The sequence below is a fragment of the Phyllopteryx taeniolatus genome, chromosome 4, assembly GCF_024500385.1.
Source record: "Phyllopteryx taeniolatus isolate TA_2022b chromosome 4, UOR_Ptae_1.2, whole genome shotgun sequence".
Lineage (NCBI taxonomy): Eukaryota > Metazoa > Chordata > Actinopteri > Syngnathiformes > Syngnathidae > Phyllopteryx > Phyllopteryx taeniolatus.
Window position 1 is genome coordinate 24,468,364 of NC_084505.1, and position 16,204 is coordinate 24,484,567.

A 16,204-nucleotide genomic window follows, 5' to 3' on the forward strand; every position below is an offset into this window, starting at 1 on the left:
GCCAGTAAATCGCAGGGCACAAATAGACAAACATACATTTACACTCACATTCACTCTAATGGACAATTTAGAGTCTTCAATGAACCTAACATGCATGTTTTTGGAATGTGATGGATTCAAATCGCAGACCTCAAAACTGTAAGGCAGATGTGTTAACCACTTGACCACCATTCTACCAGAAGGTGTGTTACACATTCTAAATAATAATAATAATCCAATATATAATTGACAAAATAAAAATCCTACAATATAAATGGACACTATTATGCAGATTGCAATTGGAAATTAGGAACATTTCCCTTCAAAACGTGCCCTTTTTACAGCTATGTTTGCACTTCTTAATGGATAATTTATCTTAGTCAATGGTAAATCTATCTTAGGTAGTTTAGTAGAGGTTTTCTTACTAATTTTCAGACTGGTGATCCACAGTGTTTCAGTATGGGACATTTGTATTGTAAAAAAAATATATATATTTTTGTACTGCATGTTCAAAATCAAAGAAACATTTTAAAGCCATTTTTGACAATATTTTCAATAGTAAACTAATTGTGTGCACAAAAAAACATTGATTATATCATTATAAAAACACGTGTTTTCTGTAGGAAGAAAAAATAATTTAAAAAAACAACCATACGGAGATATGATAATTTTAATGTAAATGACACTAAATAAATCACTCTTTAAAATATTGTGTGTAGATGATTTTCTCAATGCCAAATGTTGAATTTAACTGTCGTAAAATGTCGTGCTGCCCAAGACGCAGACGAGCAACAGCGGGCTCGTTTGAAATCAGGAAGCGGACAGCTCGAAAGCGTCTTGGATGCTATTGACAGCCGTCGTGTGTGGCTCCGCAGGGTCGAAATAGACATTATAAAAACATGTCTAGTTTTAAACGCGATGTCTTTGGAACACGCTGTTGAGTCGAGGCGGAACATTTAGCAGCTACAGACACTTGAAGTGAAAGAGTGCCTGTTTCCTGCTGGCTAATGCTAGCAGGCAGAGTTAGCTCCGGTGCCTCAGTTGCACCAGTATTGTGAAAAGTGCTATTATTGAAGGTGACACTACAGTTCTGGAGCCACAATGTCCTCCGCAGACGCCCCTCGTATGTTGGCCCTGGAGGAGCAAGTAAAGAGCTTATCGGAGGAATTGGTGCAATGCCAGGTATGTCGCCAAAACGTACACACGTCTGGGTTGATGATCCTACATGTACAGTAGTTTGCTTAACTTGTTTTCCTACCTTTATTGAGCCAAGGCACATTTTACATTGAAAAATAAAAATCACAAGGTACACCACCAAACAAAAACGTCACAAAAAGTGAATTGCCAGCTATTGAAAGAGCAGTTAATTGCTCAGCCTCTCACCATAAACCGCTGCCATATATAGAGGAACAAAGATACATTATCTAATCGACTTAAGTACAATAACTAAAAACATGTGCTAACTGTAAAATCAGTAACTGCAGCTGGTTTGTACATGTATTTAAATACACTAAGGCCATCCTCCCTTGTTCATTTAAATCCAAATGCACACAAAGTCTTCACTGAGTATAAGTGAGAAGGTTCCCTCCTCAGTTTGTGATGGAGTGCTTAATGGAGAGAGGGTTTCCATGCTTACTCACCACCAGGTGGTGCTTAATAACGTGAGCTGTTGCCCATTTTGCATAAACCACAACCTATACAGCATATTTCCCAAGACAGGTAATTTCATGCAAGCTACATTCATTTGACCGACTGTATTAACGGTCAGATTAAAGAGCCATCTCTTAGCAAAATGAACGCACTGAATAAGACATGAAAGTGAAACACTGTATTTCTCAATTGCAAGGAATCGATCATTGCATCATGAGAAAGTCAGTTCACCGTTTTGAGCAACAAGAAAAAAAGCATTGCGGGAAGATGCATTTATCATTTTTAATTTCATTTATTGTACTGTTTAAAATCCCTCAAGGAAAAAGTCAACACTCTACTGTATGGTGAGTGAAAGAGGCACACAAACGGTGCTGCACCTCTTGAGCTGGGGGTGGCCTTGCTCAAAGGCACCTTGACAGTAGCCAGGAAGCAAACTAGCATTTCACCAACAACTAGTTGCCATTTTGTGTGCAGTGGGACTTAAACTGAGGCTCTAGTTCCAAAGTCCAAGTCCTTACAGATGTGCTACTGCCATGTAGTAATTTTCTGGCATTCTCTTGCTAACATAAAAAATTATTCATCATAATTTGACATGTGGTGATTGTCAGTCTTTGCTATATCAGACTTGCATTACTATAATTTTATTACCAGTGGATGTCTTTTGCATTAATTTCACTCCCATTTTGTCGAGGGCTCAACCGATATGTATTTTATGATACCAATTCCAATATTTGTCAGGAAAAAATTATGATAATCTATAAATTGGCCAATTAATAAAAAAAATGAATAAAAGAACGTATTTTTTTGGTCCCTTAATGCTTACAGCAACAAAGATACAGATGCTGAAATAAGTATTTTAACACATCACCATTTTTCTCATTAAATACAATCACAACCCGACCCTTATGAACATGGTGTTCATTATGGACAATCCGTGATGAGCACAGAAGTCCAATAACAGAACAACCCTCGGGTTCTGACTGTGGGGGCCGTTCCTCCCAATCACGCCCTTCCAGGTCTCACGGTCATGGCCCACGTGAGCATTGAAGTCCCCCAGCAGAACGATGGAGTCCCCAGTGGGAGCGCTCTCCAGCACCACTTCCAAGGACTCCAAAAAGGGTGGGTACGCCGAACTGCTGTTTGGTGCATAGGTACAAACAACAGTCAGGACTCGTCCTCCCACCCGAAGGTGGAGGGAGGCTACCCTCTCGTCCACCGGGGTGAACCCCAACGTACAGGCACCGAGCCGGGGGGCAATAAGTATACTCACACCTGCTCGGCGCCTCTCACCGTGGGCAACGCCAGAGTGGAAGAGAGTCTAACCCCTCTTGAGAGGACAGGTACCAAAGCCCAAGCCGTGTGTGGAGGCGAGCCCGACTATATCTAGTGGGAACTTCTCGACCTCACACACCAGCTCAGGCGCCTTCTCTGCCAAAGAGGTACATTCCACGTCCCTAGAGCCAGGGGATCAGATCGCCAAGGACCCACATTACCCTTTCGGGCTGTGCCTGGCTGGGCCCCATGGGTGGCCCCCACCAGGTGACCCACGTCTGGGCAAGGGAAAACGTCTTCCTGAGTTGTTTGTCGTCATAGGGGTTTTTGGTGCTGTGCTTTGTCTGGTCCCTCACCTAGGACCTGTTTGCCATGGGTGACCCTGCCAGGGGCATAAAGCCCCAGACAACTTAGCTCCTGGGATCATTGGGACACACAAACCCCTCCACCACGATAAGGTGACAGCTCAAGGAGGGACAAAGAAAAGTACAGTTGTGTTTGCACAGCAGCTATTAAAATTGCCTGCTTTTTTGGTTCAACCTATCTAAGTGAATCAGACTTTTCCAACATGAACTTTATCAATAACAAACACAGAACATGCCTGACTGATGCTAATTTACAAGATTCACTCAGAGTTACAGTGTCAAATTATACACCAGATTACAACACACTGGTGAGCAGAATGCAGTGCCAGGCGTCCCACCAACATAAATGATTAGATCACAGACAATATTTGTTTTGAAAACATCATATCAATATGGCATTAAAGATATTGCACAAAATGTTAAAACATGTTCAGAATGGACTTTATAACTTGTGACAAGAAGATGGATGATGTCTTTGTCCTAAAAATGTTACAAATAATCATTTGTACTACAAGGACAGCAGGTGTTCCCCCTGACTTTCAAATATTTGAGCACATAAACATAAATAAATATTTCTTGTTTAAGCAGGTTTTTCTTACCATTATTGTGGAAAATAATTACCATTGATATGTGAGCAGTCTCTTCCCATAGTGTTACTACTACTGCTATTCTTTTTATTATGAATACTACTAAAAAGTGATCCGTGTAGTTTTGTTAATTCGGATGTTTGCTGCAAACAGGTCATGTCGTCCTTTATACTATCGGCGCTCACGAAGTAGCCCTCAGACTCAAAAAGGTTGGTGACCCCTGCTTGAGAGTCTTCCAGATTGCTTAATTTATGTTAAAATAATAATAAAAAAAAAACCACCTTTTTCATGCCTTTGGTGTTTGCATATCTGTTTAAAGTAAATGCAGCATGACAGCATTCTAGCTCTTGTCAGAACAACGAAAATGGTATGTTATTCATAGATTTGTTGTGATTCTAATTCAGCGTTATTTTTTTTCGGCGGTCTCAAATGCCAATTCGAGTCACCACCTATTTGTGAAGACCCCTAATATTTTATGAAATTCTTAAAAATATATATATATTTTTGATCACGCTATGTCTCTCGGCTGGCCTGGGAACGCTTCGGGGTCCCCTCGGAAGAGCTGGATGAAGTTGCTGGGGAGAGGAAAGTCTGGGCGTCCCTGCTAAAGCTACTGCCCCCGCGACCCGACCTCGGATAAGCGGTAGAAAATGGATGGATGGATTATTTTTGGACCAAATGTGAGAGAGTAATATTTGCAATGTAAGAGCCGATCACTTCCTGCTGATTTTCTTGCTGCCCCTAACGTAAACTGCCTGACACGCACACCGTCCTTGGTGGTCTCATCTTGGAGTACGACAGCAGAGCTTCGGACCGTCTAATTGAGGGGGCTTTAGTTCTGTAGTGTACCATTTAAATATTGCCATTTGAATACCAGTGATGTCTTAAGTCTCTGGCAAGATGTACTCGGGGACAGCCATTAACTACAAAGGCACCCATCTGTCAGCCAGCAAGTGCTCCTGCTAGACTGATGCTAATTTAATTATGTTGTGTGGCTGGATTCCAATGGCTCACCCCAGTATGTTTGGCCCGTGGTGTTTCAGTGTCTTAAAATGTAAAATGAATAATTCATCCAGCCATCAAATCAAACGCACATTCAACACGTTTAAGTGTGCACTGATGAGGGTCCTGACCAAACACTTGGCAACCTCATGGCTAATGGCGGCTAAAGGCCCTGCATGTTTTAAAGTTATCCTCTGCTACTTAACTTTAGCTGCATTGCAGGATCTCTAGCACCCGTTCTACTGGGTATCCACGCAGATGCGTGCAGATCGCATAGCTTGACAGTCCTTCCACTTTATATGTTCTCCTCATGGTCTCATCAAGGTCCGCTCTGCCATTTTGCTAAATAATTGATTAGACACTTTTGAGATGGAGGGGCTAAAATTCATGTACTAATTGGAGACCAGTGGATTCCAGTGGGAGGGATGACTTTTATCTTGTGATGATGTGAACATAATTTATCAGATAATTTTATATCAAGTCGATTTGGTATAATTCTGTCTTTTAATGTCAGACGTAGTTTTATTTATTTATTTATTTATTTTAGATGTCCCTCATTAAACGAAATGTAGCTTTAAAAACCCGAGACAATTTGAATTGGAAATGTGTCAGGGGCGGGCGGGGTTCGTCGACTTGAAGATGACTCACTCTGTCATCAGTTTTGAGTTTCTTTGGGGCTGCTTACTTTGGGAAAAACAGATCTGGAGAGTGCTTGATTAATGAAGAAACTGCAAGCTCCATATCAAAATGGATGCCAGCCCCTCGCTGGTCATAAATAGTGTATCATGACAAGTGTCAATGCATGCTCCCCTTGAGTCGAAGGTCACATCCCAGACGCTTGCGTTCAGAGCCACTCATGACTGATTCAGGCAGATCAAAAATTATTTTGTACAAGACTGCTTAAATTATTGATCAACTCTATTCCCTGGTATGCTAATGTCATCAGCGATTCCTCTTCATTTTTGTTTTTTAAGGGAGAGAAAGCTGACATGTTTTGCTGCTGTCCTTATCGGAGATAAGCCAAAGAAAAATGTTTAATGTTAAGTGTCAAAACTCAAACGACAAACACTCTCCTGCTGTGCTTTGATTCATTGCGGTTATAAAGTCGCTGTTCAATGCCAAACTCTTAAGTTCGGCTCCAATTACCGGAGACAAATTCCTTGTGTGGTTTTTGGACATACTTGGCAAATAAAGACGATTCTGATTCTGATACTGATATCACTGTCATGTACTCAGTAGTACAGTGGACCTGCACTTTTATTTAATCTGGCCTGCTGACCGTTGGCATTATCAAGAGTCACAAATATTTGTGAAATTAATTTAGCCAATTTTCCTAAAATGGCTTATTTGATACGTTTTGTCTTAATTTCTCATTAATTGACACAGAAGTTTGTTCCTGTATGTGTTAACTGTATTTTAGTTTGAAAAAAAATCAAGAGCATGAAGTAAAATAGTGCGTTTATTGTACAATGTAACATTTACAAAAAAGAAAAATGTAAAAAGCCTTTTTCATTCCCCACGTGCAATGATTGTCACCCAGACATTTATTCCTTCCGATTGGTCCTGATTTAGCAGAGCAGTGGAGGTATGTAAATAATGACTATTACATATCAATCAATCCAACTTTTTTCAAATTTATGTAGCACTTATTATAAATGTTGCTTTGCATGATTTAAAAGTATAAAAATAAATCAATCCTGCCCGCCGCGTATAAGGTCAGTATATATGCCCCCCCCCCCCCCCCCCCCCCACACACACACACACACACAGATGTCAGCAAAGATATCCAAATGTAAACTTGTGATGTGAGAGTATTAATAGCAGCCCTGTACGTACTTGAATTCATAGTGTTAAACAACAGTATTAATACCAAATCGAGCTCACGTAGAAGGAGAAATTGGCTTTGTGAACTGAATTGGACACCATTTTAGTCCAATTAAGAATGATAGACGCTAACTTTGTTTTCCCAGGCTGATAAAGACTTTGTTTGGTCCCTGTGGAAACGACTCCAAGTAGAACATCCAGACCTGACCCAGGCTGTGAGTCTGGTAGTTGAGCGGTGAGTAGATGCATCTTTTTGCAACACCCCCCTCCATTGTTGTATATTTCTTCTTTTTTTTTTCTCCTTTACCTCTCCAGTGTGGTGAGATAAGCATGAAAGTCGCTCGGCAGACGTAAGGCACCTTGGCCGTTCTACTGGGGTTAGGACGGAATTTGCCGCAGATGCGATTTAAGCCTTGTTATCCACGGTATCGCAGTTCAGCCATGGAAACCTTTTTAATGAAAACACTCTTACACGGCTCCCGTTGTGGACCGTCGAAAGACCCCTGCCAACACGCGTCTTTAATGGATAAATTGAGATTGAATATGACCTTTTTCACGGAGTGGCTAAGCCACATAAAGATCAGTGGCATGGGAACGTTCACAAGAGATAAAATATGTACAGTTTTCCTGACAATGCCCATGTGTATAAACGTAATCTAATATAGGAGGCTTCTGTCTTTGGGTATGTTCCTGAACAGAAAGATCCAAGGACGGGAATTTCTGGCGTAGATACTTGAAAGCACGCTGCCTCTAAAGGAGACCATGCACCCCCTTGACTTCTCAGGTTGTTATTTTTGAAAGTGTAACATTTTTCATCCCTAAAGAGAAGTCATCTCCCCTGCAGCACGTTGAAACGCTTTATCAAGGGATGTTTGAATATGGTTTAGACACCCTTACCGGTTTTTGTCGCTGGAGCTACTGTAGAATTTGAGGGTGCGGAGTGCGTCCACACAAGACAAATTTGATAAATACACTGGTCAACAAAAAAATTATTTTCTAAAAGTTTGTTTTAACTGATTTAGGACATTTTAGATTTTCTGATTAATCCAAATATCACATTGGTTTTGCTCAATCAGGTCAACCTATTGAACTATGGCCACAATTTTGTTTTGCTTGCTTTAGAGGTTCAAATAAACAGAGTTTCATGCTCTACATTTTGAACAATGATGACGTAACATTCAATTAACAGGTACTTACTTTTATCAGTCTACTATTCATCTTAGAATAAGCAAAGTTTGTAATATTTGATTAATAAACTGTTAATTACCGGTACTTGGCATAAAAACTAAATGAAACAAACAAATAGATTTTCAGATTCAGTAATGCTAAATTACTTTTTCTTTTTCTTTTTTGGTAGCCCAGTGATATGAAGGTAGTATGATTTCTTTGATTTGTCGCTTGATCAGGTTTGAACATCATTGTCCTAACCCTGATTTGCGCCAAACAAGGGAACCAAAGAGTAATCGCTCGCCGACACACACAGACCAAAATTTTACCAGGCTACACAAACTCAAAAGACAAGGACCACTGTTCTAATGACAACCAAGGGAAATGAGAAATATGTTACAGTTATGAGCCACGTCATCGGCCCGCCGTTTCGTTGTGGCTGCATCTCTATGTGCTTTATAACAAGAACATACAATGTATTAAAAACATTTTTTGTTACATTACCGAAATAGAAGACAGGATGTTTAAATTTCATTTGTTTACGTCGTGATTTTGTGCTTAGTCACTGATATGCTGTAAAAAGATTTTGTTGACTTGGTTTGAATCATTGCTGCACTAGGACTTTCAGTATAGCTATATAAAAAGATATCATGTTGGGCAAATTCAAATAAAAAGTATCAAGACAAATGAGACAATTTAGATGTGCATAGTTTTCTTCCTTCTTAATGCATGTGCCAAGGTACAGGACCAAGACTCTGTATCTGCAGATACTCCAAATCAAGTGACTTGGACTCAGGTTTGGGTGCAAAAAATTGTGATTGGGACATGGCTATTTAAAACAGAAAGTTGGCTTTTCGTCAAGTTGCAACTTAAATGCTTTTTTTGTGTGTGGAACATTTGGTCAAACACTAAAAGGGCTAGTGTAAAAGCTAATTTCACTTTTCCACTGTTGGGCTTAACGCTCTGGTCGCCTCGGTTTCCATAAGATTACAGTACGAAACTGCAAAAACCCTGGCCGTCACTCATAACGAGACCCAGTAACAAACAAGAACATGGGAGGAGAGCAAGGGGCTTTTTATTCGAGAGGGAACTGAGGGCAAACAGGGCGCTGCTGCAGAGTGGAGACGGTGAAGTAAAATATTGCAGCATCCAGAGCGAAAGCACAACAAGGTGATTGTTTACTAGTCCTTTCTAGCCATGTATCATGAAATGGTAAAATGTTGCGTCGATAACAAATCTGCTCGACTGATGTGTGACCACCAGACCATCACCTGTATGGTATCTGCTCGACACACTTGGCTGATTGAGTACTGGAAATAGTACCTGTTATTTGGCAATAGAAATACCATATAAAAGGGGCAAGAGAACTTGGACTGATGTGCGTGATAGTGAATGAGGACCAAATTATAAGCGCAAACACAGCTAAAATAACCATGGGTGCACATTACATACTATATCAAGGGTCTGAGAGTTGTTAGCAGATTCAGGAGAGTAAAAAATAAACCCTGCGTGTAAGTGCGTAGAGAGAGTTACTCGGTACAGGTGCCCCCTGTTCCTTCTCCGCACCCTCTTCAGTTACTTCATAGCCCCACAGGAAACCCATCAAAGTCTGCTGGTCCACGGAGACTGCTGGGGGAACATCCACCCAGAGATCGCAGTGTGTACTGTATCACCTGATGCGCAGGAGGATATTGACATGGTAATTGTGTCGACTCCAGTCAAGCGCAGGTTCCCACCGGCAGCCTCCGTTCAAACCCCCTCCTTTCCCCCGTGTGGATTTTTTTGTGGAGCGATTGGTTGCTTTGCGGGGAAATGCAGTGAACACAGCCCCGGCGCACCAGGAGATGTAGCTAGGGCAGCACACGTTCCATCTCCCACCCCCAGGGACCCCCAAGATACTTATTTGAGTGTTTGTCAGGGGGGAAGCCTGATCAGAAAAGGGAAAAGACTGGAGGAAAGGCCTTGAAGATGGGAGGTATAGCAGGAGTGAGCGATGCGTACATGGAGGAGGGGGGCCCTGGTGGCCTCGAGCAGTTGAAACAAACCGGTCCCCAATTGCTGCTCTGTTTTTGTCTCCCTAGAAGTTCACACGATTAAAGATGTGCTAGGGGCTGAAAGAAAGTTCACCCTGGTGCTGCTGTAAATCTTTTGAGGGTTACACATTTTCTTCTGCATCTGTATTTACAATAATACAGGAAGAAGATTAATTGGCTCCGTGTTCATGGTGATGCATTTTAAAGGGCCCATGTTAACATCTATCCATTCATCTTCTATAGCGCTTGTCCTCATAAGGGTTGCGGGTCAGCTGGACCTTATCTTTGTTGACTTGGAGCAAGTGGCACAGTACACCCTCAACTGATCGCCAGTGAATCGCAGGGCGCATACAGTCAAATAACCATTCTTCCTCACTTGCACACTTGTGGACAATTTAGTCTTCAATTGCACATTGAGCTCATGGTCAATTAAATTGGGAGGAAGCCGGAGAAAAATATAAATAAATACAAAAATAAACACCGGCTCGAGATGAAACGCACACAGGCCTGAGCTGAGATTTGAATCTAGGACAAACCGGAGTGCCCGGAGAAAACCCACGCAGGCAAGGGGAGAACATACAAACTCCACACAGGCGGGGCCGGGGATTAAACCCCGGTCCTCAGAACTGTGAGGCTGACGCTCTAACCAGTCGCCCACCATGCCGTGTCCCATGTTAAGATATTTCCCTCAAATAGACACCCCTTTTTTCCCATGCGGAAAAAAACTGGTAGTGTTATTACCTCAGTTCATAGTCGCAGTTGTTCACGTGACTGTTAAAGTCCCTGTTCAGTAAATTCATAGATTTGTTTCTTTACGCATGATGCAATGTTTGAAGATAATTGCTGAATGCGTGAAAATACTGAGAACTATGCAGTACAGAATTTTCCAGTTTATAGGGTTAAACAGTCTTTCACCATTTCATTTGTGTTCTTGATTTTTCTTGAGGACTTGGCTAAAACAGATGCCCAGTGACTGTGTTGGGCGAATGGCATGAGTCCCCCCCAACCTCACTACATGATGGCTGCTAATTTGATGTGACTATATAGGGGGGAAAAAAACTATCTGATAAAGTGACAAAATATGTTTTTTCTATTTATGTATAGCCCAACTTTAAGTGGCTAACGTTAGGTTATGCTAGACTAATGCATGCTCGACTAATGCATATTGCTTAGTTATAAATCATAATCATTCAAATTAGGCAGTTTTGTCATCATAACTCTGTGGCGTCTCAAATTTAGATGTTTATTTTGTATTTACAGGGACTTTAAAGAGTTATCTCCTTAGCCCATTTAAGCACTTCCTGTTGCTAACCAAAACAGCAGCACCTACCAAGTAGCAAGTAAACAGTCCATCTGGGATTTAAATGTGGCATCTTCTGACATGCTGTTAACAAATTCCCTGCACGTGATTAAAAATGATTTTATGTCTTTTTAATTGCTCCAGTAGATGTGACGAAATCACTTCACAATGTTCCGGGGGAGCTTTGTGACTTATGAGTTCTGGCCAGCCTGTTATGTTTTTTTGCCGTTTTGCTTGATTTCTCTGTTTTTTTTTTTTTTTTTTTTTATTATTATAAAAGCTGACTTTGAAATGCCACTTTCATTTGACATAAACTGGGTTATCAGTACACTTCATTGGCTGACCTGCAAATTTCCGTCATTCCTTCCAACTTCCGTATTCTAGTGAGAAGCACAAAGGCGAGATGAAGGACAGGAAGGTGCTGGAGATCCTCCAGGCCAAAGACTACAAGATACAGGATCTAGAACAGGTATTGTGTAGTTTTTATCTCAAAGCCTCTAACATTGAGTAAGAGGAGTGGGACCCTTTTTATTTAATATTTTTGTCCCTGTCCATTACAGTACACTCCCCTATTACTATTGCTACTATTACATCTACTACTATTTTTTACATTTATTTTTTTAAACATAAGCTTTCATTATTAACCCTACGGGGAATGTGTACATGCTAAGCTTTCTGTCCTACATTTACAAAAATCGTTGTTCCCTGTCCCCTCCAATGAGTTGAGCACAACTGGGGTTCAAATGGTTCTTTCCGACCTCATTATCAACATTTGACTTTATTTGACGCACCCACATCTAAATCTCTATTAAAGCCCCCGCCCCTGTGCTCTTAGCACAGTGATCTGGAAGTAGCGAGGACTGCCTCAATCCACGATCTGGATGGATCAGACCAATTTCCCCCATCGTGGCAATTAATTGCATCCCAGAGCAGCGTGTTATTTGAAACGAGTGCACGCTCGCAGAAGGTAGTGGATTACAAGACAATTCCAAATCGCAGCCGCCTTTGCAGAGAGGCCAGAAGGGCCAAAAAAGCTGCCATGAAGCCAGCATAAAATTTTCGTTCACAACAACGTCTCAGTAACATTGCTACTTGCCTTCAGCTTAGTGAACCGGAACAATCAATGAAAAGAAATATGATTCATGAATGACTACAACCCCAAACACAAGTCTTTGTCAGTTCAAGTCAGTGGTAGTCGATTGCTGTTCTGCCACCCAGAAGTATCCTTATGCCTATTGTTTACAGACATTATGAAATGGTCTACGTCGCTGTCAAATCTTATCAAGTCAGATTGTCATTTACTGTGCTTATGTAGGAAGTTTTTACTTTTTTGCTCCATTATATCCAGACAAAAATTACCTTATTTTCTCTAACAAGATCTGCATTGTTGTCACTTTTTGATTTCTCAGGTCACAAATGCTTAAGCCTTGGCAAATAAATTTTTCCCCCTGAAGGTAAAAGTGCATTATTTGACTTCTGTCTTCTCTTTTGCTGGATGTCTGTCTGCAGAAAGTGTCAGAGAAGCAGCAAGAGGTAAACAAGCTGCTCCAAAGACGCCCAGTGATGGACGAGGAGGCATCTTTAATGAAGAGCGAGCTGGAAGCCGTGTGTCAACAGCTGCTCGACAAGAGCACACAACTCCAGGTTGGTCCGACAAATGCTCTTTCGTGCGGCATCAAAAGTGACATGTCCCCCTGTCACTTTAGTCACAGACAAGGTAGAGGATTTCTCTTGATTGAAGACCCTGGCCTTTGTCTTTTTCCCCCGGAATTGTTTTGCCACAGACAACAGAGCAGACTGTACTTAACAGTCGGTAAAGAAAAGCAGGTTGTTAACTTGCAGATAAATACTTAATGACAGCGTCAGTGGGGAGGAGAGTGGAAAGAGTGTGTATTATGGCATGGCTGCCCCCTAATTATGGCTGCATGGGACCCGACTATGATTAATTGATAGAGGGACGGTCCTCTCACAGTTTTGGTGTGGTCTCACGGTGAGAGATGGCGGGGGGGACAGCATCAAAAGGGGAGTCTAATGGGCCTTGGGGCAAGCGTCATTCTCATTAGAGCCGACACGACGGCCCTTCTACCTGCATGTGTCCGGCTAACACAGCCGGCGGCTCGCTCGCAGGGGCCCCTCAGCACAGGTGACCTTGGCCAATCAGTGGCTCACACAGGCATCTCCTGGAATAAAATAGAGAAAAAAACTGAATATCAAAGCCCTGCCAATCATTACATATTCATTTCAGGCTAAAACCCCTTGTGTTACTTATTTAAAAACTCAAGGGGCCACTCCTTCCAGCAATACAGTAAACCGTAGTCCAGTAGGGATACTCAACAAAGCCACCCACGGTAGGTGAAAAACCGCAATATAAAAAGTCTACAGAAAAAAACTTTTTTACTCCTCCCACACACTTTAAACAAATTTAGTAGTATTGTAATAATGAGTAGTAGTTTTTAAAGTATTCCTTAGTTCTCACTCTTTCGCTCGCAGAGTTCTACAAATAAGGGGCACAGTGTGCTTGCTTCAAGCTTTTTATTTGTTACTACCAATTGATGTTTACTGTAAAACTGGCTTGGAAAATAAGATAATTCAATATTGTGTATTTAAACACCAGAATCTGCAACCAAACCATGTATTTACAAAGGGCCGCTAGCATAATGCTAACATACAGTGGATATAGAGTTTATACCTCCCTGTTTAAATGTCAGGTTTTTTTTTTTCATATAAAAAATTACATCAAAATAAATCAATACAAAACATTTTTCCACTATTAAAGTGGCCTACATCTTGTTTTAAGCTTTGCGAGAGTGGAAGTTAATAAAAACAACTGAAATACTGTGATTGCACAAGTGTGCACACCTTCATAATCACTGATTTGGCAGTGTTCAGAAAAACCCAGACACATTCAAACTCATGTTTAATGGGAGTTAGCACAAAGCTATGAAAAACAACCCAAAAGAATGATGCTGCCACCATCATGCTACACTGTTGGATTGCTGTTCTTTTTAGAGATGAGCAGTGTTGTGTTCGCACCAAACACACCTTTTAAAATTATGGCCAAAAAGTACAGCCTTCGTTTCATTGGACCATAACATATTTTCCCACGTTTTGGGGGGATTTTTTTATGGTTAGCCAATCTACATTTGAACTTGCCTATATACTATCAAAACTCATAAGCATAATCATTGAAAAATAACTGATTTAGCAGGGGCGCAAAAGATACGTAAACCGTGATACAGCAAGGGTTCACTGTATTTAACATTTATATCAAATCAAATCCAAATTAGTGCAGAACTTTTTGACTTGTACTGGTCGAAACAATCACAAATGTAGGGGAAGTCAAAACCTTCTCTGTAATAACTTTTTCTTCTGCTATTGTTTATTTGGCCCTCTCGACCCCTTCTCCTGACACACACACCTCCCTCATCCTCGTCCAGGAATTGAAGACGGAGTGTGGGAGGAAAGGGGAGGAGGCGCAGCAGGCAGTGCGTGCTCTCGAGGAGGAGAAAGGGGGATTAACGTCCCGCTGTGTCGCCCTGCAAGCTGACCTGGAGGAGAAGGAGAGGTTGGCCAAGCACCACCATGGCCAGAGGGAGGCTGCTCAGGCCAGAGTCAAGGTTTGAATAACACACACAGGATGGTCCTTGTCCTCTATAGCGTTTCCCTTTCTTCTGCACACCTTGACATCTGTGATCCCCCACTCCTTTTCCTCTCAAACTAACATTGAAAAAAAAAAATCGCTGCAGCAAAGTTTAAAAACAGACTCATGGAAGAACACCATCCGCCATATCTTCCAATAAAAATAAACTTTTTATAAAAAAATTTTTCAGTGATAACAGGAGACATTGATGACAAAACAAGTACCTTTTGTTCATAATTTGTGAAAATAAAAAGGTATTTTTGATATACAAAGAGGCACCTTGAAAAGGAAAAAAATGCATGAAATTACAGGAAAAAGACAATAAATGATTTTACTAGAGCTCGGACTCACCTTCTAAATTCCCATTTAGTCCAGCAAATGAAAAATCTGATTTGCTGCGTTTTGCTCTGAGAAAAAATAAATACATTTTAGTTTAAAAAGGCTTACCTTAACCAGGATCCATTGCTGGGTTTTGCGCCGATCGGTGGCGTGAATCTTCACTGCCTTGGACCAACTGCATCCTTTCTAGCTAGCCGGCTGGCTAACTAGCCAGGGCTAGCTAACCAGTGCTACCTAGTCGGCTGGCTATCTGCCACAGTGTGTTGGATTGACTTTCTCCCATGCGTTCTGCCGCAGTCGCAATCCACCTCAGCGATAGCTCCTTTTCGACTTTGGTTGTATCTGAGGAGCTCCTCAAGCAAGGTTATTGGATGCCTCCTTCTGTGGAGATCTCTTACTCTTACTAATACTTATTCCTTGTAAAATTATTTTTGTTCTTGAAACATTTTCACTTTATTCCAATAAAATGTATATTTTTTCCTTATTGGTATACGTAAATTACATATTTTTTACTTGTAAAGTTGGAACACTTTTCTGATGAAATTACTATTTTATGCTTTTAAAATGTTTTACTTTTTCCCGCAATACTACTCCCCCCCCCGCGCATATTATGACTACTCTTGTAAAGTTATTTCTAATTTCTCATTTTAACTTTATTCTCAGTGTCACGATGTAAAATTATGGCATTAAAATGTTTTTCTTTGGATATTATGATTTGATTCTCTTAAAATTACAACTCCAGCAAAATTGCAATTCTTTTTACTCATTTCTTCCGTCGTAAATTATTTACTTTTTACTTGTGTAATTGCAGTTTTTTTCCCCTATATTACAACTTCATTCTTGTAAAATTACATCTGATTTCTCGTAATATTGCAACTTTATTTTCATAAAATTAAAATTTCTTGTTACATTATGATTTTACTCATAAAATTACGACTTAATTTTTTCTTGTAATCTTGCAACTTTGTTCTTGCAAATTCCAGCTTTTCCCACTTGATTTTACCAATGTATTCTTGAAAATTAAAACTTTTTTGTTACATTGTCAT

General features: G+C 40.8%; 1 protein-coding gene across 3 annotated transcripts in view; it reads left to right on the forward strand.

Moving 5' to 3' along the window:
• Positions 1-16,204, forward strand: part of cntln (centlein, centrosomal protein) — a 126,508-nt gene that overhangs the window by 4,322 nt on the left and 105,982 nt on the right. For 2 of the 3 annotated variants that reach the window (XM_061770818.1, XM_061770820.1), the window contains exons 1-5: positions 765-1,161; positions 6,826-6,914; positions 11,564-11,648; positions 12,689-12,823; positions 14,617-14,796. In XM_061770818.1, the coding sequence (XP_061626802.1) occupies positions 1,081-1,161; positions 6,826-6,914; positions 11,564-11,648; positions 12,689-12,823; positions 14,617-14,796 (570 nt within the window). In that variant the 5' untranslated portion in view covers positions 765-1,080. Of the gene's footprint in view, positions 1-764; positions 1,162-6,825; positions 6,915-11,563; positions 11,649-12,688; positions 12,824-14,616; positions 14,797-16,204 lie in introns of those variants that run through there. The other variant, XM_061770817.1, reaches the window with a different exon arrangement.